The following is a 23,372-nucleotide window of genomic DNA, read 5'->3' as shown; positions in this document are numbered from 1 at the left end:
CATACATAATACATATACATACATATACATACATACATAATACTACATATACAAGCATACATAATACATGCATATATAAACATATACATACGTTTATTTTATTTTTTTTTTTTTTTTTGTTTTCATATATACAAAAAATAAAGATATTAACATAATTTTATTTTATTTTAAAAAATATTCAAACTAGCACTGTTTCCCCTTTTTTTTTTTTTTATTTCTTTATTGCTTTATTATTTCATTGCTTTATTACTTTATTGCTTTATTACTTTATTACTTTATTGCTTTATTATTTCATTGCTTTATTACTTTATTGCTTTATTACTTTATTACTTTATTGCTTTATTGCTTTATTGCTTTATTACTTTATTGCTTTATTACTTTATTGCTTTACTACTTTATTTCTTCATTTCTTCATTTCTTCATTTCTTCATTTCTTCATTTCTTCATTTCCTCATTTATTTATCTATTTATTTATTTCATTATTTCTTTCTTTTTTTTAATTTAAATGATTGTAAACGCAAAAAAAATTGAACGCACAATTTTAATATATTTTTACGTAGCATATTTATATATATATATTTTTATGTAGTGTATGTATTGTTTTACTTTTTACTTTTTCCTTACATCGTTTTATATTAATAATTTATTTTACGTGTACATTTGTACGGGTAAAATATTTATAGATAGTTTTTATGCGTAAATCGTCGTATGTGCCATATTTATATGTAAAAGAACATTTATTTAAATATGCATTTTTAATTATACATATATTTTAAGGGGGGTTATCTCCATAAATTGTTATATATAAGTTTGATGTAAGTAGTTATGTACTATTTATTTGTACATATATATTTAAAAAAAAAGTGTATATTATATATATATATATATATATATATATGAATACAAACATACATACGTACGTACATACATATGTGTTATCTTATATAACTACAAAGAAAGTATACAGTTTGACAATTATTTTATACATGCTGATACGGTAGATAGTTAAATTAAAACTTTCCCCATTATACCTACAAATTTACTTGTAATATATTTTGCCATTTTGCTACTCTGCCACACAGCTATTTTATTATTCAATTGTTTTATTTGTTTTATTATTTTAATCTCTTTTTTTTTAAATTAAAAAAAAAAAAAAAAAAAAAAAAGAAATGAATATTGAGGCAATGAATTCTGACAAGGGGAAAAATGATGGGGGGAATTTTAAAGTACAAGTAGATGATATAAATAACATTGATAAGGAATTTAGTGACCTACAAAAATTGAAAGTAACAAAGAGATATCATATTAGTGTGTTTCTATTCTTTGCATAAATGGCATTGTGTATGCTTACCCAGGTGTATACTACTATATATCGTATTGTTATTTGCGATATTGTATGTATTGTGTGCATATTTGTATGTGAACAGGCAAAAATTTTTTTTTTTTTAAATATTTTTCTTTTTAATAATTCTTCCTTTTTTACTTTTTTTTTTTTTAGATGATGAATGAAGGTGCTGAGATGCAGATGAATCAGTCCGGTGCTCTCGATTCACATGAAATGGAGCAAGAAGAAATAAACAACAGATCTATATTTGTTGGAAATGTAAAAATAAAGGGGAAAAAAAACATATATATATATATATATACATACATACACGTATGTGTGTATTATATGTGGCACATGTTATGCACGTTTAGCAGTTCTTAAACGTTTTTCTTCTTTTTCGTGCAGCTTTTATATCTTATCATTTTCTTTGTTTAACCTTTTTTTTTTTTTTTTTTTTTCGTTTCAAAATATGCAGGTTGATTATTCTACACAGCCAGAAGAATTGCAGTCATTATTTTCAGAATGCGGATTAATAAATAGAGTAACCATATTAGTTAATAAAAATACAGGCCATTCCAAGGGGTATATTTACTAGTAGCAATTATTTTTGCATTTACATTTCCCCATTTTGATGTTTTTCTAAATGCCATTTTTTTATTTATTATGTTATAAAAAAAAAAAAAAGAAAATATATGTGAAAATGGGTCTCATACCTTTTACCTTCTTTATATATTATGCACTTCCTTGTAGATATGCGTACATCGAATTTGCCGATGCTTCATCCGTCCGAACAGCTTTATCCCTTTCCGAATCGTTCTTTAAAAAAAGACAAATAAAAGTTAACCCAAAATATGCATGTTGTAAAGTGCCATATGTTGTAATTTTTTTTATTTTATTTGCGTTCACCTTGCCCTTATGCCAAAATTTTTTATATATTTATGAGTAGAAGTTCGAATGGTTATGGTGTGATGTAGTAATGTACCTGGAGAATTAATTTTATTTTCCTTTTTTATTTTGTATTTTTTTATTTGTTTCCTTTTTTTCTTTATTTGCATTTTTTTATTTTATCGTATTTTTTTTTTTTCCTTTTACCCCCCTTTGCCAAAATTATACTACAGGTTTGTAGTAAGAGAAGAAACATACCCGGATTTAATAGGCCCAGAATTAGTGCTTTTAGAGGAAGATCAATGAAAACAATATTAAACGGAAGGGGAAGGTATGTTTTAAGATAAAAAATGGAACAAGTGAAATTAGAAAGTCATTTATACGAAACTAAATTTATTTTATTATGATCTTTTTTTCCGTGGTTAAAGAAATCAGATCCGTGCATGAACACGTATGTGCGCACATAACAAGCACACACACATTTACTTACATTAATTGCGCTAATTTTTTTTTGAAAATTTCTTCGTAGACTCAGGCAACCTAGCTTTAGACCATTTTATAGAGGAAGAGGAGCTTATAAAAAGATTGTTACCAACCCATATGAAAGAGCATAAATATGTTGTATATATATAATAAGCACACATTTGTAGATTCTATTTTTTCTTTTTTTTTTAAGTATTTATTATGCTTTCACAAGTACTATAAAAAAAAAAAAAAAAAAAAAAAAGAAAAAAAAAAAAGAAAAAAAAGAAAAAAAAAAAAAAGAAAAGAAAAGATGATATAAGAGAAAAGAAAAGAGAAAAAAGGAAAAGAGAAGAGAAAAAAGAAGAAAAAAGAATAATAAAAAATTGAACAACATAGGATAATTTTAAAATTTCGTCAGCATCCCCCTTCAGATATATATATGCGTATGCATATGTATATAACATATGTAAATATATAATATATATATGTATATATGCACGTATAAAACAGAGGATTTTACAAATTTTTATGCCTAAATATTTTACTTTAAATATTTTTGCACATTTGAGTTTTATCTTTTACATGTTTGCTCCTTTTCATTAATGTTGTTAGAAAATTCTTTTTTCTTTTTCCCTCTATCCCCATGTATTGTACATCGACATACAGTAATACGGAATATAGGTATATGCATTGTTTGTGTATATATATATATATATATGGATGTATATTTATGTGTGTATGCATGTATAAGCCTACTTGTTTTAAAGTTTTTTTATTTATGTTGAGTACAAATAATTTTTTTTTCCTTCTTTTTCCTTTTTTTTCACGTTCACCCGTCTTTTACGTAAATAAAAAAAGAGTGAAATGTGTAAAATGCGCAAAATGCGTAAAATGAGTAAAATGCGTAAAATGAGTAAAATGCGTAAAATAAGCTTCATTTTGTATATGAATATGTATTCTTTGAATTTTGAAGTGATGATAAAATTGTGTTTGCACCCAGATATTTTTTAATTTATTATAATAGTGCTACCATTTTTTTTTTCCCTTTTTTATTTTTTTCACAATCCATGTGTATATGTGTATGTACGTATTATATATGCATATATGTATAATATTACATTTCTAAACATGAAAAAGAAAAGAAAAATGTGGTGTATTTTTATTTTTTTTTTTGCATATTTCATTTTTATTTATTGAGGTCAAAAAGGAAAAAAATTTAATATTCTCTATTTTATTGAAAAAAAAAAAATTAAAAAAGAAAAAATGAAAAAAGTTAAAAAAAAATGGTGAAAAAATGACAAAAAAAGGGTGACAAAATAATGAAATACGAAAAAAGAAAAATAAAGTTAAATGTTAAAATATATCAGATGAAATGAAAAAGTACTCATAAAAAAGAATTTTAAATAAGAATAAAAAGAAATTCTGCGAATGCGAGAAAAATATAAGGAAGCAATTTTAGTATGTATATGTATAGATCTACATGCGCAGTTGTTTTTTGTTTTTGTATGTTCTTAGTTTTTTCTTTTTTTGTTTTTTATTTTTTATTGGTGCATTATAAATTGTGGAAACCGTTGGTTTAATATGTTCATACCATTTTTTGTTTTTCAATGTTTGAACATTTTTCATCAATACTTTTAAGTTTTATTTATTTAGTGTAAATAATTTGAAATCCAGCATTTAAAAGTTCCTTTTACGTACCTTGCACATTTATTATTATTGTTTATGTTTTTATTATATTATTTCATTTAACACTTTATTATATTAACGCTTTATTATATTAACACTTTATTATATTAACGCTTTATTATATTAACACTTTATTATATTAACACCTTAATTTATTAGCACCTTATTTTATTAACACCTTAATTTATTAGCACCTTATTTTATTAACACCTTAATTTATTAGCACCTTATTTTATTAACACCTTAATTTATTAGCACCTTATTTTATTAGTACTTTATTTTATTTATTTATTTATTTTTTTTTGTTACCATTTAAAGCTTACGAATTGCTAAATTTTTAAACACTTATTATATTCTACATTTTGGATAGTCTGTTCTATTTTACCATTTTTTGGTTTTCCCAAATGGTATATTATGAACAGTGTTCATAGGGATCTTTTGAGGTACATATAAAAAATGCATATATCTATAAAAATATAAAATTATGTATTTCTTTTTTTTTCACGACGAGTGCACATATACTTAAATGTATATTGTATATATAATGAAAAGAAAATATTTCCAAATCGGTTAAAAATATTATAAAATAGAACTGCGTATAATTATGATATGAAAATTGCTAAATATGCCGAGCCACGTAATTATTTTTATCAAGTTGCCAAAATATACTGAAAAACATCAGGTTTTTTATAAAAACAGATAAAATAAAAGTGCCTAAAAATAAATGAGGAAAAGGGGTGTGTGAAATATAGGCTTAAATAAATAGCATCTTCATTGTACGTTCATCCCATCGTCATATGCGTCATCAATTTAATAAGACGCATCAGTTTGCACATGTACAGCTGTTGGAGTAGGTACATTTTTTGTACGCACATTAACATGTTCATGCAAATATAAATACAATGAAAACATGCTTTTTTTATAGCCTCAAAAAAGTTTTAAAGCACATTAAAACGATTTCTTCTTTTTTCAGTGAATGTTACGATTGTTATAATTATTTATTCCGGCTACTTTTGCTGTGTCTATATATATATACTTATATGTATGTGTATGTATGTATATAAATATATTCGTATTTCGAAGTGTACGTGGTATTACGGCTTCGAGCAATTGTTACGCACTTTTAAAGAATAACAGTTGAAAAAACATGAAAATAATATTTCTTCTTTTTGAGAAAGATGGCAATCTTGAAAAATATGTGTTAAAAATACTGCACTTATGAAAAGTGTGCTACACATATATAGGCACATACATACATATATACATATATATATATATATATATATATATATATATATATGTACATATACAGTAAGCGCACGCTTGTTTGCTCGCATAATTCCGGTAAAATGTATCATGTAATCTTTTTTTTTTACGTAAGCCCACTGCTCCATATATCACACTAATGGATTTTATTTTTTTTTTAATATATACTTTACCATAAACAGTAAAATAAAAAATTTAATGTGCAAATAGGAGAAAAGATATAAAAAAAAAAAAAAAAAAAAAAAGATTTATTTTTAATGCATAAATAACACTATTTTAAATTTGGAATAAATAAGAAATAAAAGCATAAAATAAAGAGTAAAGAGACATAAGGAGCAAAGCAAAAATGGGTATGATAAGTTTGAAAAGTAGATCAATATAATAAAAACAATTTATAGGCGTAAAATATAAAGTATAAAATATAGAAAAAAAACAAAACAAATTAGAAGTAATAAAAGTATGTCCCAATTGAAAGAACTCAAAAATAAGAACTGCGTAATAGTATAAAAATTGAACGTGCAATAAATCCAACATATATGTACACATTTTTGTGCTTGTTAAGGTCGAATATTTTACTTTTGGAATTTCCCCCTTTTCAATAGCTATTTGACATTTATTTCCAAAAAATAAAAAATAAAGTAACAGTACGAGGTAAAAAAGAATAAAAAGTAAGAGTAAAAAACAGCAAAAAGTAAGAGGTAAAAAACAGCAAAAAGTAAGAGGTAAAAAACAGCAAAAAGTAAGAGGTAAAAAACAGCAAAAAGTAAGAGGTAAAAAACAGCAAAAAGTAAGAGGTAAAAGAAATAAGAAAAGAGTAAAAAGTAATAAGTAATAAGTAAAAGGAGTAAAAAACGAGTAAAAAGTAATAGGTAAAAGGAGTAAAAATAGAGGAAATAAAGAGAATAAAAAAAGTATTATAAAACGAAACCAAAAAAGGGCAAAAGTGTAAAAAGCAAAAAAAATTATGAACAATGCATTAATTAATTTTGGATTATGGCCAAATAAATATTTCCTGTACAGGCAACATTATTTTACATGGAACGTATGCAAAAACGTTTATTATAAAAACATTTGTCGCAGAAGAATATCCTTTAGCAGTCCGTTAAGCGATAGTTCCAACATTAGAGATAACAGAGTTTTAAATAAAAATAAAACATTTTTAAGTAGGAATAATAAAGTAGTCCATCAAGGAATTAATTATTTTATAAATTTTTTTGTGCACACCATGTATAACGAAAAAAATCCCAAAAAAAATTATGAACATAGCAATGTAAATGGCGAAAAATGTGGAGAAGTTGTTCAGGCAATTACTAAAGGTGGGAATGAGCTGGAAAAAAAGGTAGACTTTAATCGTAACGGTAACGGAGACTTCCATTATGACTATGACTATGTAGTTATTGGGGGGGGACCCGGGGGTATGGCATCAGCGAAGGAAGCCGCAGCTCATGGGGCAAAAGTACTTTTACTGGACTTTGTTAAGCCGAGTAGCCAAGGAACAAAGTGGGGTATAGGTGGAACGTGTGTAAATGTTGGTTGTGTTCCCAAAAAGTTGATGCACTATGCAGGAAATATGGGAAGTTTATTTAAGTTGGATTCACCAGAATATGGATGGAAATATGAAAATTTAAAACATGATTGGATGAAATTAATTAGAACAGTTCAATCACATATTCGTTCATTAAATTTTAGTTATATGACTGGTTTAAGATCATCAAAAGTGAAATATATTAATGGGTTAGCTAAATTAAAAAGTAAAAATACAGTATCATATTATTTAAAAGGGGATTTAACTAAAGAAGAAACAGTAACAGGAAAATACATTTTAATAGCAACAGGGTGTAGACCTCATATACCAGAAGAAGTTGAAGGAGCAAAGGAGTTGAGTATAACATCAGATGATATCTTTTCATTAAAAAGAGAACCAGGGAAAACTTTAGTAGTTGGTGCATCTTATGTAGCTTTGGAATGTGCAGGATTTCTAAATTCATTAGGATATGATATCACAGTAGCTGTTCGTTCAATAGTCTTAAGAGGCTTTGATCAACAGTGTGCAAATAAAGTTAAAAGTTATATGGAGGAACAAGGCGTTATATTTATGAATGGAGTATTACCAAAAAAATTAATAAAAGAGAATGAAAAAATATTAGTACAGTTTAGTAATAATTGTACCGAATTGTACGATACAGTTTTATATGCAACCGGTAGAAAAGGTGATACACAGCATTTAAATTTAGAAGCACTTAATATAAATATAAATAAATCGAATAACAAAATTATTGCAAACGATCTTAGTTGTACGAATATATCTACTATATTTGCTGTGGGGGATGTGGTTGAAAACGTACCTGAACTAGCTCCAGTAGCTATAAAAGCAGGTGAGATTTTAGCTAGACGGTTATTTAATAACTCAAACGAAATAATGGATTATACATATATACCAACTTCTATATATACCCCTATAGAATATGGAGTGTGTGGCTATTCAGAAGAAAAAGCATATGAAATTTTTGGAAAAAATAAAGTTGAAGTGTTTTTACAAGAATTTAATAATTTAGAAATATCTGCTGTGCATAGAAAGAAACATATTAAAATGCAAAAGGATGAATACGACTGTGATATATCTAGTACATGTTTTGCTAAACTTGTTTGCTTAAAAGAAGAAGAAAATAGAGTTGTTGGTTTTCATTACGTTGGCCCCAATGCAGGTGAAGTTACTCAAGGTATGTCTTTAGCTTTAAAATTGAAAGTTAAAAAAAAAGATTTTGATAATTGCATAGGCATACATCCAACTGATGCCGAATCGTTTATGAATCTCTCCATTACTGTATCTTCCGGTCTGCCCTATGCGGCCAAAGGGGGCTGTGGGGGCGGCAAATGCGGTTAATTGAGTAACATTAAGTAAAATGGAGTATAACTGGGTATAATTGAGTATAACTGGGTATAATTGAGTATAACTGGGTATAATTGAGTATGTATAATTGAGTATAACTGGGTATAATTGAGTATAACTGGGTATAATTGAGTATACTGGGTATAATTGAGTATAACTGGGTATAATTGAGTATAACTGGGTATAATTGAGTATAACTGGGTATAATTGAGTATGACTGGGTATAATTGAGTATAACTGGGTATAATTGAGTATAATTGTTTTTTACTGAGTAAATGCATTAAAATATTTTCCACTTTAAAGTATGAGTATGTGTATATGTATGTATATGTATGCTTTTTTGCCATATTCATGGTGGGCCATAAAATCGTTCTCTTGTAGATGTTATGAACATGTACATGTGCGAATATATGCATATGTACACACGTGCATACGTGGGTAATTCATTCGTCTCTTTTAAAGTGAACAAAATGTAATAACGCTTTAATTAAAATTTTTAAACAAATGCAATTTTATGTTTTCCTTTTCACGTCTTTTTATTCATTTTGTACTTTACCTTTTTTTACTTTTTTTATGCATTTTGTACTTTACCTTTTTTTACTTTTTTTATTCATTTTGTACTTTACCTTTTTTTACTTTTTTTATTCATTTTGTACTTTACCTTTTTTTACTTTTTTTATTCATTTTGTACTTTACCTTTTTTTACTTTTTTTATTCATTTTGTACTTTACCTTTTTTTACTTTTTTTATTCATTTTTTATTTTATCTTCTTTTACTCATTTTTTATTCATTTTTTTTTTTTTTTACCTTTTTTACGGATTTTTTATTTTACTTTTTATTTATTTATTTTTTTTTTGTCATATGTTCTTTCAAGAAAATTACGAAAATTATGAAGAAGCTGAAAAATGAGCTTTCCAAAATAAGGGATAATTAAAGACTTCGTCTCGACCCCATCATATCATGTCTTTTTTAATCACGTTATGGCTCATCCTGTCTAGTTCCATTCAAAAGAAATATAACGGATAGTCATATTGCCCATTGTATATATCCACAATTCGTAACGACACCTTGACGTAATTCATCTCTTGTTATCTTTCCTGTCAGGCGTTTCACGTAGCCATACATGTATATATATACGTATGTATGTATGTATGCATGTATGTATGTATGCATGTATGCATGTATGTATGTATGCATGTATGCATGTATGCATGTATGCATGTATCCTACTACTTCATTATCAACCGAAAATATAAAAAGCGTCTCATTTTGTTGATCAGTCAAGTATTCATTTTAAAAAGCCTATTGTTTGTTAAAAAAGGCTTTCATCTTTTCAAAAAATAAACTACGTAGAAGAGGAGTTAAGTAAAGATGCCGTTGAGTGCTTAATTTTAACCTATTTTCAAAAATAAGGTGTTAAATTAATTCCATGTATGCACTCGTTAAAAGATAAAGCGTTTTAGAGCATATAAAAATATGTACGAAAAAGATATAAATAAAAAAAAAAAAAAAAAAAAAGAAAAGAAAAGAAACGGAACGGAACGGAATATCTGATATAAATGCTTAAAATGAATATACCAGAATTACAGTAAAGCGTTTCCCATATTGTAGGGAAAATACCTGAAAGGAAAGAGAAAAAAGAATAAAATACATACTTACATAAATACATATACACATAAGTACATATACATATATACGTTACAACTCAGAATTACTTATCAATCGATGAACGCCTGTTTCGTGTATATATGTACTCTTTTTATTTATTGCCACCTTTTAATTATTTTTATTATTTTTTTTTTTTTTTACTTCATCCTTTTTGTTTAATAAAAATGGTTTTAATACATGCAAAATCAGTAGAAGAGAATGATCAATTTTTATATGAAACTAACGTAAATGTTTTAATAAAAGAACTAAAAGAGGAGTTAGTAAATGTTCGAAATCTTAGATGCAAAATTTTGAAGCTTCTAGAAGCTTCACTAGATTTAGCAAAGCATGGTCCCCTCAGACCAGAGGAATTAAGAGGAATATCAGACGAGGTACAAAAAAGGGAAAAAAGAAAGAGAAAGTCAAAAAAAAAAAAATTATAAATAATAATAATTATAAAATAAAATAATACTATTTACCATAACTGATATGGACAACATTACCCACATAGTGTATAATACGCTTACCATTTCATCTATTACAGCTTTGTCCATAAACGTGCACAAATGTGAATAAGCATAAATGAAAGCATAGTCATAAATGTAATCATAATCATAGAAGTAAACATAATCGTAGAAGTAAACATAGTCATAAATGTAAACATAATCATAGAAGTAAACATAATCATAGAAGTAAACATAATCATAGAAGTAAACATAATCATAGAAGTAAACATAATCATAGAAGTAAACATAATCTAGAAGTAAACATAATCGTAGAAGTAAACATAATCATAGAAGTAAACATAATCATAGAAGTAAACATAATCATAGAAGTAAACATAATCGTAGAAGTAAACATAATCATAGAAGTAAACATAATCATAGAAGTAAACATAATCATAGAAGTAAACATAATCATAAATGTAAACATAAATTTGAATATGCTTCATTCCTTAAAGTTCTCTAAGGTGCTTAAATAAAACTGCTCTCTACTTTTTTTTTAATTAAAAATTTCAAAAGGAACTGAAAATATCAGGTTCAAATATTTACAATTCAAAGGAAGTAACAAGTCCAGATGAACACAATTTTAGGACAGGCATAACACCTCCATACGAAGGTGTAGTCAAACTTCTTGGAGCAATTGATAAGGTGAAAATTGAATTGTCTCCTGATAGGGTAAAAGGATAAAAATATATATATATTTTTTTTTTTTTTTTTTTTAATTTTCATTTGGGGTGCTTATTCGCTTATATAGGCTTTACATTCGTACACACATACCAAACATTTACACATACAGATACACCCCACATAAATATGTGCGACTAAATGATGTAAATTCGTATTTACTCCCCTTCACTTGACAGATCGAGAAAAACGTTACGATAACTTTGAACAAATTAAATGAATTGTTAAATTTAATTGTTGACAATTTATATATTTGTTATCCGTCAATGGAAAACCTGCCCTCGTATGACCCTACGCGACTGATATTGGAAAAGGACAACTACTTTAAAGATGTAAAAATAAAAAATGAAAAGAGAAAAGAAGGAGAAGCTTGGAAAATACCGCTTAAAATATGTATCATACATGAAAACATTTATGCACGTACTTCTCTCCATATTACTATTGTACTATGCGTCGTTTGTCATTACCGCTTCTTCAAACCATATATGTAATGTTTTTTCCCACCAGGAGATTACAAGCAGTGAAACTTCTCTGTGGTGGGCCGGAAAGGAGCTTTTAGAAAATACATACTTAAAAAGTTTAATTGGAAAAAATGAGAAAACTAAAATGATTGTAAAAATTCATCCAACCAAATCAGGACCCCCAGAAAGAGAAGCAAGAATAGACAAAGAGACTTACAAGGCCATGTTAGCATATTACCATAAAAAACAAAAAGAAGAAAAAGAATTTGAAGACGATGACGATGATTCTTATTTAAATTCTGAATGGGCAAACCCTTTAAGTTTACAGAAACAGTTACATGGAAATTTAAGCAATATTAAATGGAAACCGTAGCGCTTAGAATGGGAGGCAAGGAGCAGTAAACAGGTGTAAAATAAAATAAGGGCAAAAAATGGGCCAAATGGAGGCCGGAAATGGATTATAAAAAAAATTAGTAAGAGACATGGAAAAAAAGATGGCAACAAAAATAAAATAGCAATGAGAAACACCCACCAGCATAAGATAATAATATTCTTACCTTTCATTCAAACGACAAAAAAAAAAAAAGTTTTCAAAAAAAATACTTTTGCTACACAATGATGAGGCAAGAAGAAGAATTAGAACGTTTCCTCTTTCTTTAAAATTAAAAAAAAAAAAAAAAAAAAAAAATTAATTGCAAACATTAACTTTGGGTCTTTATCATGTATATGTACACGCATATACACCCTTCCTGTATGTTCTCCTTTAACCGTGCGAGTGATAATATATCCCCTCCCATCCCCACACACACACACGGTATCTTCAAAATAACTCGTTTATTATGTTTTACATCCGATTCTATTGTATTCTTTCTGTGTGTTTATAATGATGGGAATTTCCTTTTCTCTTTCATTTACATAAAGTTAATTATTTTTCGCAAAAAAAAAAAAAAAAAAAAAAAATACAGAAATTATAAATAAAATGAAATTAAAACTGAAGAACTGCACATCATTTTTAAAAGGTACCTTTTATGAAGAACCGTTTACATGCCATTTCTTATATGACACCCTATACTAGCCATTTCCTGTATAGTACGTTTTTAGTTAATTTTCATAAAAATTGAAAACCATACGTTCAAGTTAAAATAAAGGATGGATACTGATAATACGTGTCAGGGACTTTATTCCCGTGTGCATCCAAAAAATGGGTAGACCTTAAATTTGTTGTTTTCCCATGGTTGGTATAAAAAAGAAAAATATCTCTTAACAAATCAACATGAACCATATGAACATTATCAAAAAGATGAAATGTTGACATTGCTTTGTCTTCATTAATATTTAAGTTTATACTGTTAAAATACCAAAATTCCTCTTTTTGTACAGAATTTTTTTTATTTATTATTTCTCGTATATGGGAAATAAACTGTTGAATAAACAAATTAGGAGTATCTACATTTTTATGTAAACATGATTGTAGAGATTGTAAAAAATTATAATGGCTTCTTTTATTTCTATACACAGGTTGCTTAAGTGGGTTCAATAAAACATTTTCCATTTCCTGATAATTACAATACCATATAAAAGAAGTATGATGAACAAAATAATTTTTTGAAAAGGCTTGTGCATTACCCCCTACTTTTTTAAAAATTATCTTTTCATTCTCCTTATCATATGTTTTATAAACAAAATCATTTTCATGATAATAAAAATTTTCATTAAAAAGACTACTATTTTTTTTCTTTTCATCTGTAAAGGGTTTATAGATAAATTTAAATATCCATTCAGTTATATTCGATGGATATATTTTCTTTTCCTTTTCAAAATTATGGGGAAGAATAAAGGAAAGTAGCAAGCAATTCTTGTTCATATAAACTGTCCCTCCTCCTGTGAATCTTTTAATTATGCATATTTTATTCCCTTTAACATAAGAAGCATCCTTTATATAATCGTTAACTTTTCCGCTTATTCCTAATACGATACATTTGTTATTTACCATATTTCGTTGTTCGTCTCCTTCGCACCTTACACCTTTTTCGCATTGTTCTCCATCAGTGTACGTGTTATTTATTATTACAAACCCTACATTATTTAAGTCGTTGCTCAAATGACTACTTAGCCTGTACAAACTTTCTTCAACCAACAACTGCTCATATACATGAAACTTCGTTAAGTTGATGAAATATAACACATTTTTTTTTATTTTACCATTGTTAGGAAATGAAGCAAAGGGGCGGAATAATTCGTTAATTATGTTTATTCCTTTCATCTTTATCTTGACCCTTAAATATCGAACTTCTTTCCCACGAAACATGCAAAAATGCACGCTTTTAGTTATTCGTGTGAGTTTATAAGTTCTCTTCACGTTTTAACCGTGTGTAGGATAGCGACCTTATGCTTTTCGGTTTGTTTTCTTTAATATGCGACTTTCCCCTATCTTCTTTCCCTTTTTTCCTTAAAATTTGCTTTTCTGTGGGGATTTTATAATAAATCTGTACCACGTGCCGAAGGGTGTGAATTGGCTCTTTTGCAGCATTTTATTTCTCTTGTTTTTGGTGATATATATATTTGCGCATATACATATGTACCTGTGCATGCATATATATATGTATATACACATTTGGGAGAAAAAAAAAAAAAGCTAATAAAGGTTCAGTTCGCATTATTCATTTTCATATTACGCGAACAGAGTACATATTTAATTAAAAAAGTCTTTGGTTAATGTTAAAATGACGACATAATATAATATTGCAGTATTTTAAATAGAAAAGTTAAATAAGGTGTTGCTTGTTCCTTATTTTGTATCATTAGCTAACATATATTTGGCTACATACAATTAAGGAATAGACTGGGCTTATCCGTACTCTTTTCTTAACATCTGCTTGTTAGGAAGCTTTTTAGTAAAATAAACAAAAGCTATAAGCAAATACCCTTTCGTACCGCCTATAAAGCGATTAAATGGGTACATAAATATATATAAAGGAATGTACACATATATATCCTGAGTGCTTATTTTTCTACAACGCATGAACAGTTCAGAATAATCGTCCTACCCTTTTACACCCTACTTTTTATAGAAAGTATTGCCTTTTCACTCATTTCGTGTATCACCACAAATAAACTCCGTTATTTCTTATGTGGACACAATTTTATTATTGTTTTTTTTTTTTTTTTCCATACTTTATTTTACATTTGGAACAATCAATTCATTTATTATTTTACGAAATAATTATTAACAGGTAAGGAATATTTTATACATGTTCAATCTCTAAATTATGAACAAAACAAATATGTTCAGACGCGCATCCTCCACAAACACATACACATTTTAGGAAAAATGAAATAACATTAAAAAGTATTTTTAAAAAAAATATATTTAAATGCAATGTTGCACCCGAATTTTAAATCTTTATAGTTAGTATTTTATTTAGCAAATTACATAAAATACATATACATAATGAAAACATGAAATTATTGCCAACTGATATATAATAATAAAAAAAAAAAAAAAAAGTTCAAATTTTCGTGTACATTTTTAAAAATAGCTAGCTGTTTATTATTCTAACTCATATATGCATAATATATGCTAACAAACAAAAAAAAAAAATATATAGTTGTTACACTATACCTGGATCCTTATATGAAACGTTCAGAAGTATATACATACATACATATATATATATATATATATATATATATATATATACGTACTTAAATGTACATGTATGCGTATTTGTACTTGCAAAATATATATTAACAAAAAAAAAAAAAAAGGCGTTACTCTATACGGGGACCCTTAAAATAATTACATATAAATAATCAAAAATGAAATAACAAAAGTCGGAAAAAGCAAAAGAAAAAATAAAAGTAAAAGGATACACACATAAAAAAAACCAAAAAATAAAAAAAGAGTGCCTTAAAATAAAAAAAAAAAAAAAAAATACAGTAAAATAAACTAAAGAAAACTAAAAAAAAATGTTCAGTTATATTTTTGCGTATGAACAGCCATTCTTAATTTATCTTCTGCAGTTAACACTTTTCTCAAAATAAGCTCTCTTATTTTACCATCATAAATCATGAAATGCTTCCACCCTTTACCAATATCAATCTGCAATTCATTGACAATACAATGTTCAGTTAAAAATGCGTTTGTTTTTCTCACTTTGTTTTCAGCATACTGTCTGACATTATCGCTCAAAATTACGTGACGGTAAACGTACTTGTCATCTCTGTAAATAGCGGAGTAACAAACGGGGCCTTAGAAAAAATTGTAAAATGAATAAATGAAAGGTGTGATCATATGTGATTTTTTTGGTGTAATAATGCTTATTATATAAATAATAATAGTATGCAAGCGTACTATATGAAGAAAATAAAATATCATATTCTTACAAAATAGTATAACTCACGAAGAGACAAATAAACTGTTGCATTCATAAAAAAAAAAAAAAAAAAAAAAAATTTGTACCACTGCAACATTGTGACATAAATAGTTTACCTCTTGATGTAATTTTGTAAGTGTAGTTCTCACTTGAGGATCTTAAAAATTCTAAATTTAAATTTTCATCCATGCTATCTTTAACCGATCTAAATTTTGTTTTTTCTGACTTTGCCAGGTCCTCGAGTATTGAGTAGTAATCATCATTGCTATTGCTGTTACTGCTGTTGTTATTACTGTTGATAGTACTGTTGTTATTATTGTTGATAGTGCTGTTGTTATTGTTGTTGATAGTGCTGTTGTTATTACTATTAATGTTACTGTTACTAGTGCCGTTGTTGTTGCTGCTATTATTTATGCAGCTATTTCTGCTATTGTTCCCGCTTTTCCTTTCGCTGGTATGAGAGCTACAACTTCCGCTTCTTACTTTGTTGTTATGATTAGAATTATAATTACTTCCACAATTGGTCGTTTTGCTATATTTATTATTATTATTTGATTGGTTAAGCGGCGATCTAATGGATTTATTCATATTTTTACTATATTTTTAATATATTTTATTTATGTTTTTTTTTTTTTTTTTTTTATATTTATTTATATTTTATTTTTTGGTTTTACATTTTTCAGTATCACATCTTAAAAAAAATAGAGTTTTACTTTATTAATTTATAAATGTGATACATAAAAAAAATATATAGGAATTCTACATTTTTTCCCCAAATATTCCTTATGTTTTTTTTAAAACTTGATGACCTTTTTGATACATACATAATACATAAATATAAACCTACATAAATATAAACCTACATAAATATATACCTACATAAATATATACCTACATAAATATATACCTACATAAATATATACCTACATAAATATATACCTACATAAATATATACCTACATAAATATATACCTACATAAATATATACCTACATAAATATATACCTACATAAATATATACATATACATAAATATATACCTACATAAATATAAACATATACACAAATATACACATGCATATATATATGCATATTTACAAACACGATGAAGCATGCTTAAAAGGAAAATAGGATATCGTACTTCCTTTTTCACATAGTCAAAATAAGTAGTTAGAATAATTAATTTTAAAAAATGCACATAAAATCAAAAAAAAATATATATATTGTTTCAAAATATATTTCTGTCTTATTTTTACTTACAGTATTAATTATCTGCTTCTCAAATGCTGAACTGTGAAAATTAGATTATTTACAAATGGATACAGATAAAAAAAGTAATTAGGCCAAAATACACACAAAAAAAAAAAGAAAAGTTAAAACGCGTCAAATACATAAACACATATATACATACATGCATATACATATACATACGCGCATATACATATACATACACGCATATACATATACATACACGCATATACATATACATACACGCATATACATATACATACACGCATATACATATACATACACGCATATACATATACATACACGCATATACATATACATACACACATTACGATTACAATGCTGAACATTTACAAAATTACTGTAATCAAATAAAAGCACTCATACTGTCAAAGCTATTAGATAAAAATTTTTTTTTTTATAATATTACGCCATTTTTTTTTTTTTTTTTATTATTATATCTTTATAAATCATTAGCACATGTAAAAAAAAGTGTTAACATGCATACTCGTTTTAAAACATACTCACGAATAAACATACATGCTCTAAGAGATACACATGTTTTAACAAGAGACATGCATTGCCGAGAGTAAACCTTATGTGTGTGTATGTGTGGATGTGAGTATGTCTAAATACACAACATATAAGCCCTTTCAATGTTGGGAATAAAAAAATTTAAAAAAACAAAACATCTTCGAACATTTTAAAATATATACAGAACAGTTAAATAAAAAAAACTATAATGTTTTTAAAAACAAATTATATTTTAATTCATTACAAGTCAAATATCTTAACTAAAAAAAAAATGAAGTTACTTAAAAAATACATAAAAGTATATATACATATTTATACATACTTATACATATATATATATATATATATATATATATTATATATAAAAATATACATGTGGTCCTCACATTTTTTCAATTTTTCACAAATTCATTTCTTTCATGTATGTAATTTATTTTAAAATATTAAAATTAAAAACTTCTTATCCATCATCACAAAACATATTTACACAATAAAAATCGTTAATGTTTTTCTTTCTAGAAATAAAGAAAAAAAAATAAAGAAATAAAAAAGAAATAAAAAAATAAAAAATAGTGAATATGGTCGCTCAAAAAGGTAAATTCTTTAAGGAGTGCATTAACGGACCATTAAGGAACCAAAAAAAATAAAAAATTGAATGATTGAATGAATAAATAAATAAGCAAAATAAAAAAAAATATATAAAATATATAGTAAAATCATGTATCGCCGCGTTACAAACTGAACTATATTACATTAAGTGCTATGCCAAACAGTACTCATGCTCACAATATTTAACTTTCGAGTCTGAGTTAAGCACTCTTTATTTAAGAAACAAAAATAATTTTTAGAAGTATGTAAGACGATATATTCTCCGAACAATTTTACAATTATTTTTAATGCAAATATGAATCAATTGAAACGTTAAAAAAAAAAAAAAAAATTTGTTTTCCATTTTTTTTTTTTAATTTCCATTTTTAGAGCACTTAATGAAGTAAGCTTTAACTGCATTCTAGTTTCTCATCGAGCCATGGAAAAAATAAAGTCAAAAAGTAAAAAATCAAGAAATATAAAATAAGAAAAAAAAAAAAAAAAAAAAACAACAAAAAAATAAAATAATATATATTTAATTATAATGCGTACGCGTGATATGCTGCTCTAATTCTTAACGTGACATAACTGAAATGGGTCAAAAGAGGGGCACATCAGTAATTGTTCTCATGGTCCGACCATGTGAACATAAATGTACACAAACGTACACACATACATATACGCACATATACACAAGCGCTCATATGCACATACACACATGTACATATAAACAGCTAGTATCATTTATGCGTAAATGAATATAGGTACACTATTCTCACACTCGTGTAACCAAATAATGCTATGCTGAATATTCAAATAAAAAGTCTATGTGATAATATTTCTCTTATTCAATATGGTCGATATTGTCCTTATTTTCATAAAGATATTTTTTAAAGTTTATTTTTAACACGTGCCGTTATTAAAAAAGAGGACTAAGTATTCATGTATAAAACTTTACATAATATTCATATATGTGAGGAAATGTATATATCACTCTTCAGAAGGGTCAAATGACAGGAAGTAAAATGAAAAACACTGAAATAAAAATGAATAAAATATAACAATATAATAACAAAATAAATAGCAAAATATAATAGCAAAATATAATAGCAAAATATAATAGCAAAATAAAATAATGTAAAATTAAATGGTCTACACATTTTACCTACTGAAAGGTAAAAGCTCGCTAATTTAACTTAGTTATATAGTACTATATTATATTTATATGTATCTTTTTTTCTTTTTTTTTTTTTTTTATTAATAATAAAATATTCTTGCACGTTTATGCCAAAAGTTGTAAAAAATAAAAAAAAATAAAAAAACTTAAAATTTTTAAAAATGATGAAATATTTTCGCTCCTTCCCTCTTTTAATAATCAAATAAAGAATTATACTAAAACAAAGGTTTCTTTACCAAATTGTGCTTCCTCCTTTTTTTAAAATTTTCTCTATATTTAAGCATGTGTTTACTCGTGCATTAAAAAAGATAAAGCAAAAATTAAACAGACGAATGAATGGAAGCATAAATATGGGGAAGCATAAACAAATGGGGGAATGAAATATATGAACACATCGATGAATAATACAAACGCATGCATATTAATATAACTTTAATAAATACATATATGAACAATTACGATTAGCATAAATATACATTAAATTTAAAAAAAAAAATACGGCAAATCAAACAAAAGCAATATTAAAAAAATAATAATTAAAAGTTGAATAAACATAAGAGTTCTGTAAATTGGGAAGAAAATGGTATTGAAAATTTTGTACTACTGTAATACTGTACTGCTGTGCCGCTTCACTTTTTAGTTGTAACATATGCTTGTACAAGCTAGTAGGCACATATATACAAGCATAAATTTATGTATATAAACGTGCGTGAGCACAACCCAAACTAAATTAATTTGAGTGAATTCGTTATGTAATCAATTTTAGCTTCATTCACATGGTAACTAACTGAAAAGGACAAAATTTCAAACTCCTGTCGTAGAATATTTCTTGTTATATTTTTCCATTTTTTCTTTGCTACTTTTCTTTTTTCAAAAAATTTTAAAAAGTTATTAGTATTCGTTATATGATCAGCTAAAATGGAAAACTTGGGTATACGAAAAGATTTCACACTATTTAAATTTAGCATATCAATATCTTCATTCATTTCATATGAGCTGTTCATGTTGTTTATTATGTTCTTTATATATTCAGGTAAATTTTCAAACTCTTTCATACAACTGGTAATGCTTGTTATGTTATTCACAGGAGCATATGTTGTATTATTTGGTACCAACGAATGTATATCATCCTCCATTGAGCTTCTTTTATTTTTTAAATAATCATCTTCCTTTTTTTCATCTAAATGATAGTTTCGATCTCGCTCCCCCTGTTTCTGCTTGTGCTGCTGTTGTTCAATCTCCTCCTGTTCTTCCTTTTTCATTTCTATCGCTCTTCCTTGTAATTTTTTACAATATCCCTGTGGCATCTTGTGCATATTACTCTCTTCTTTATTTTTTGAATAAGGATCATTTTTTTTTTCATACATACGAAACTTCTCACTGTCTAAGCTACATGCATCATCATGTGCTAGACCCATCCTCAAAGTCGTAGCACTGTTATTATTATTACCACTACTACTATCAACATTGCTACCCCTACTACCATCACTGCGGCCGACACTGCTACTACCACCGCTCACTTTGTTCTTCTTAGAAGTTGTATTGCCTTTCTTTCTTTCATTTCCTACTCTTTCTTCTTTACCCATATTATTTGTACAACATTTTTCTTCCTTACATGGCACCTTATTCGGAGAGGAATAATCTTCGTTGTGTTTATTTATGTTCATGTACGCACTATCCGTTCCAGTACCTTTCCTAACAGAGCCATTACATTTAATATAGTTATTTATATTATTACTGCCATATGTATGTGCGTTCAAATCGTTAGGAGGTGACGAGTGTTTACTGCGTGATCCCCTTCTTTTTTTTCCTCCTGTATCACTGCAATTATTGCAGTAGCTATTACCACTATTTCCATTATTACCATTATCATTATTTGGCGTATAACAAGGTTCAAGCTTTGCCCTCTGACCACCATCGTCCTCTTTTTTGTTTTCACTATTATAAATACTACTTGGAGCATTGAACTTATTACTGTACTTTTTTGCATCAGGAGAAAGGCCCTTTATACTATTTTTCTTTACATATAATACATCATTATCCTTTTCATAACTGCTATTAATTTTTTTATATTCAAATTCGTTATTTAAAACAAATTTCCTTAACGAACTATTTCTAAACTTTAAATTAATTGAAAAATGTTCTTTATCAGAACAATTCGATTCATATTTTGTCCAATTGGTAAATTCCACTTCAGGACCTACTTCAATATCTACAATTGGCTCGATCTGAGCATATTGAATTTCTCTCTTTTTTTTTTTTTTTTTTTCTTCCAAATCGTCACTGGTGTAGTCACTATAGTATTCATGCATATTATCATAACTACCAATTTTGTACTCACCTTCGTATTTCTTATTTAACCAAAGTTCATTTGTGCACCTCCCATTTGGTAAGCCCCCATTTTTGTCGTTTCCCCCTTCGCTATGATCGTAGTTCTTACTACTACAATAACGCTGTATGTTATAATTATTTTCGTCGTTATAAATTTTTTTATATTTATTGCAATTTTTTTCCTCGTTATTTTCCACCTCACAGTATTCGTTAAATGTAGTGTAACTCCTATTATCCTTATCATCGTATTTTTCGCAATACCCCTTTTTGCTTCCTCCATTTTTGTACCCTTTTGTATGCTTATCACAAGTTGAATATTTTTCATATTTTATATTTTTTTCCTTATTAGTATAACTGCATTCCCTTTTTTGTGCCTTCCGCGCAATCAACGATTGTTCATTCGCCTTCTTATCCTTCTCATTCTCCTTCTCTTTATCTTTATCTTGTACTAATAATTTTTTAATCATTAAGTTGACCTCTTCATGCGCTACTTCGTTATTACTGTCTATGGGTCCCAATTCCTTAAAATCCCCTTCGTGCACCGCTTCCTCATCTGGTAAATGTTTCCCACTTCCTTGCATTTCATTTCTTTGCCCTATGTGTTGACCTTCTTCGCTTATGTTCTTTCGTTCACAAGATATATTTCCCTCATCAGTGGAAATCCTTTTTTTCTTATGCTTACGTAATTCAAGTTGTTCCTCCTCTAGATCATCCGCCTTATTTTTATCATACACATGACTGCTCCTACTCCTTCCCCTACTCCCACTCCTACTCATGCTTCTCTTTGTTCTCTTTCGTAATATTTTTTTCCCATATGGATAACCTTTACACTTTTCAACGTCCTCGCAGGAATTGTAAATTCCCCCTTCTTTTTCCCCATCTGTGTAATAATAACTACAGTCTACTTTTTTACCTTTATATTTTTTATAAGCTCTGCTTCGATGCTCACTTGTTTCTAGGGACGATGTGCCCGAATACTGCTCCTCTTTTACATTAACCTTATCCGTCGGTGAAACTGCGAAATTCTTGCTCTTTCGTTTATTAACACCACCATTAACCACCCTTTCCCCCAAATGTTCGTCATAGTGATCATCATCCTTATCATTATTATCATCGCCGTAATCGTTATCGTCATTATCACTACCATGGTTGCACTGTTGCTGATATTTTTTCTCGTTCCGGAGGTTCACTTTTCTTTTTTGAAATTCTTTTTTTTTTTTATAATAATCTAAGTCCTTGGTATAGTGTGGACTTTTTAAATCTTCTCCTCCGCTTCCTCCCCCCTTATCATATTCTTCCTTGTATTT

The 23,372-nt window shown here is 27.2% G+C and overlaps 6 protein-coding genes across 6 annotated transcripts in view; 3 read left to right on the top strand and 3 right to left on the bottom strand.

Annotated features, from left to right (window-relative positions):
• Positions 1–1,184: 1,184 nt before the first annotated feature.
• PmUG01_07035400 (RNA-binding protein, putative) lies at positions 1,185–2,826 on the top strand (the record flags this gene model as incomplete). Its single annotated transcript, XM_029004101.1, has 6 exons — positions 1,185–1,286; positions 1,499–1,603; positions 1,803–1,909; positions 2,078–2,165; positions 2,446–2,543; positions 2,748–2,826. 6 exons carry the CDS (start codon positions 1,185–1,187, stop codon positions 2,824–2,826), a joined length of 579 nt encoding a protein of 192 aa, XP_028860824.1.
• Positions 2,827–6,593: 3,767 nt separating this feature from the next.
• Positions 6,594–8,513, top strand: PmUG01_07035300 (thioredoxin reductase, putative; the record flags this gene model as incomplete). Its single annotated transcript, XM_029004100.1, has 1 exon — positions 6,594–8,513. One exon carries the CDS (start codon positions 6,594–6,596, stop codon positions 8,511–8,513), a length of 1,920 nt encoding a protein of 639 aa, XP_028860823.1.
• Positions 8,514–10,351: 1,838 nt separating this feature from the next.
• Positions 10,352–12,187, top strand: PmUG01_07035200 (conserved protein, unknown function; the record flags this gene model as incomplete). The annotated part of the gene is made up of 4 exons (XM_029004098.1): positions 10,352–10,558; positions 11,189–11,344; positions 11,533–11,685; positions 11,861–12,187. 4 exons carry the CDS (start codon positions 10,352–10,354, stop codon positions 12,185–12,187), a joined length of 843 nt encoding a protein of 280 aa, XP_028860822.1.
• Positions 12,188–12,946: 759 nt separating this feature from the next.
• Positions 12,947–14,122, bottom strand: LipL2 (lipoate-protein ligase 2, putative; the record flags this gene model as incomplete). Its single annotated transcript, XM_029004097.1, has 1 exon — positions 12,947–14,122. One exon carries the CDS (start codon positions 14,120–14,122, stop codon positions 12,947–12,949), a length of 1,176 nt encoding a protein of 391 aa, XP_028860821.1.
• Positions 14,123–15,787: 1,665 nt separating this feature from the next.
• Positions 15,788–16,778, bottom strand: PmUG01_07035000 (cyclin-dependent kinases regulatory subunit, putative; the record flags this gene model as incomplete). The annotated part of the gene is made up of 2 exons (XM_029004096.1): positions 15,788–16,065; positions 16,307–16,778. The coding sequence occupies 2 exons, from the start codon at positions 16,776–16,778 to the stop codon at positions 15,788–15,790; spliced, it is 750 nt and encodes a 249-aa protein (XP_028860820.1).
• A 3,681-nt stretch (positions 16,779–20,459) lies between these two features.
• PmUG01_07034900 (conserved Plasmodium protein, unknown function) overlaps positions 20,460–23,372 on the bottom strand; it is a gene marked incomplete at both ends in the record, with an annotated part of 3,840 nt that continues 927 nt past the window's right edge. The window contains one exon of the mRNA XM_029004095.1: positions 20,460–23,372. This exon is cut by the window's right edge and continues 927 nt beyond it. Coding sequence (XP_028860819.1) covers positions 20,460–23,372 — 2,913 coding nt within the window.

This window comes from Plasmodium malariae (genome assembly GCF_900090045.1).
Source record: "Plasmodium malariae genome assembly, chromosome: 7".
NCBI classification, from domain to species: domain Eukaryota; phylum Apicomplexa; class Aconoidasida; order Haemosporida; family Plasmodiidae; genus Plasmodium; species Plasmodium malariae.
This window is presented reverse-complemented; position numbering and strand designations above follow the sequence as displayed.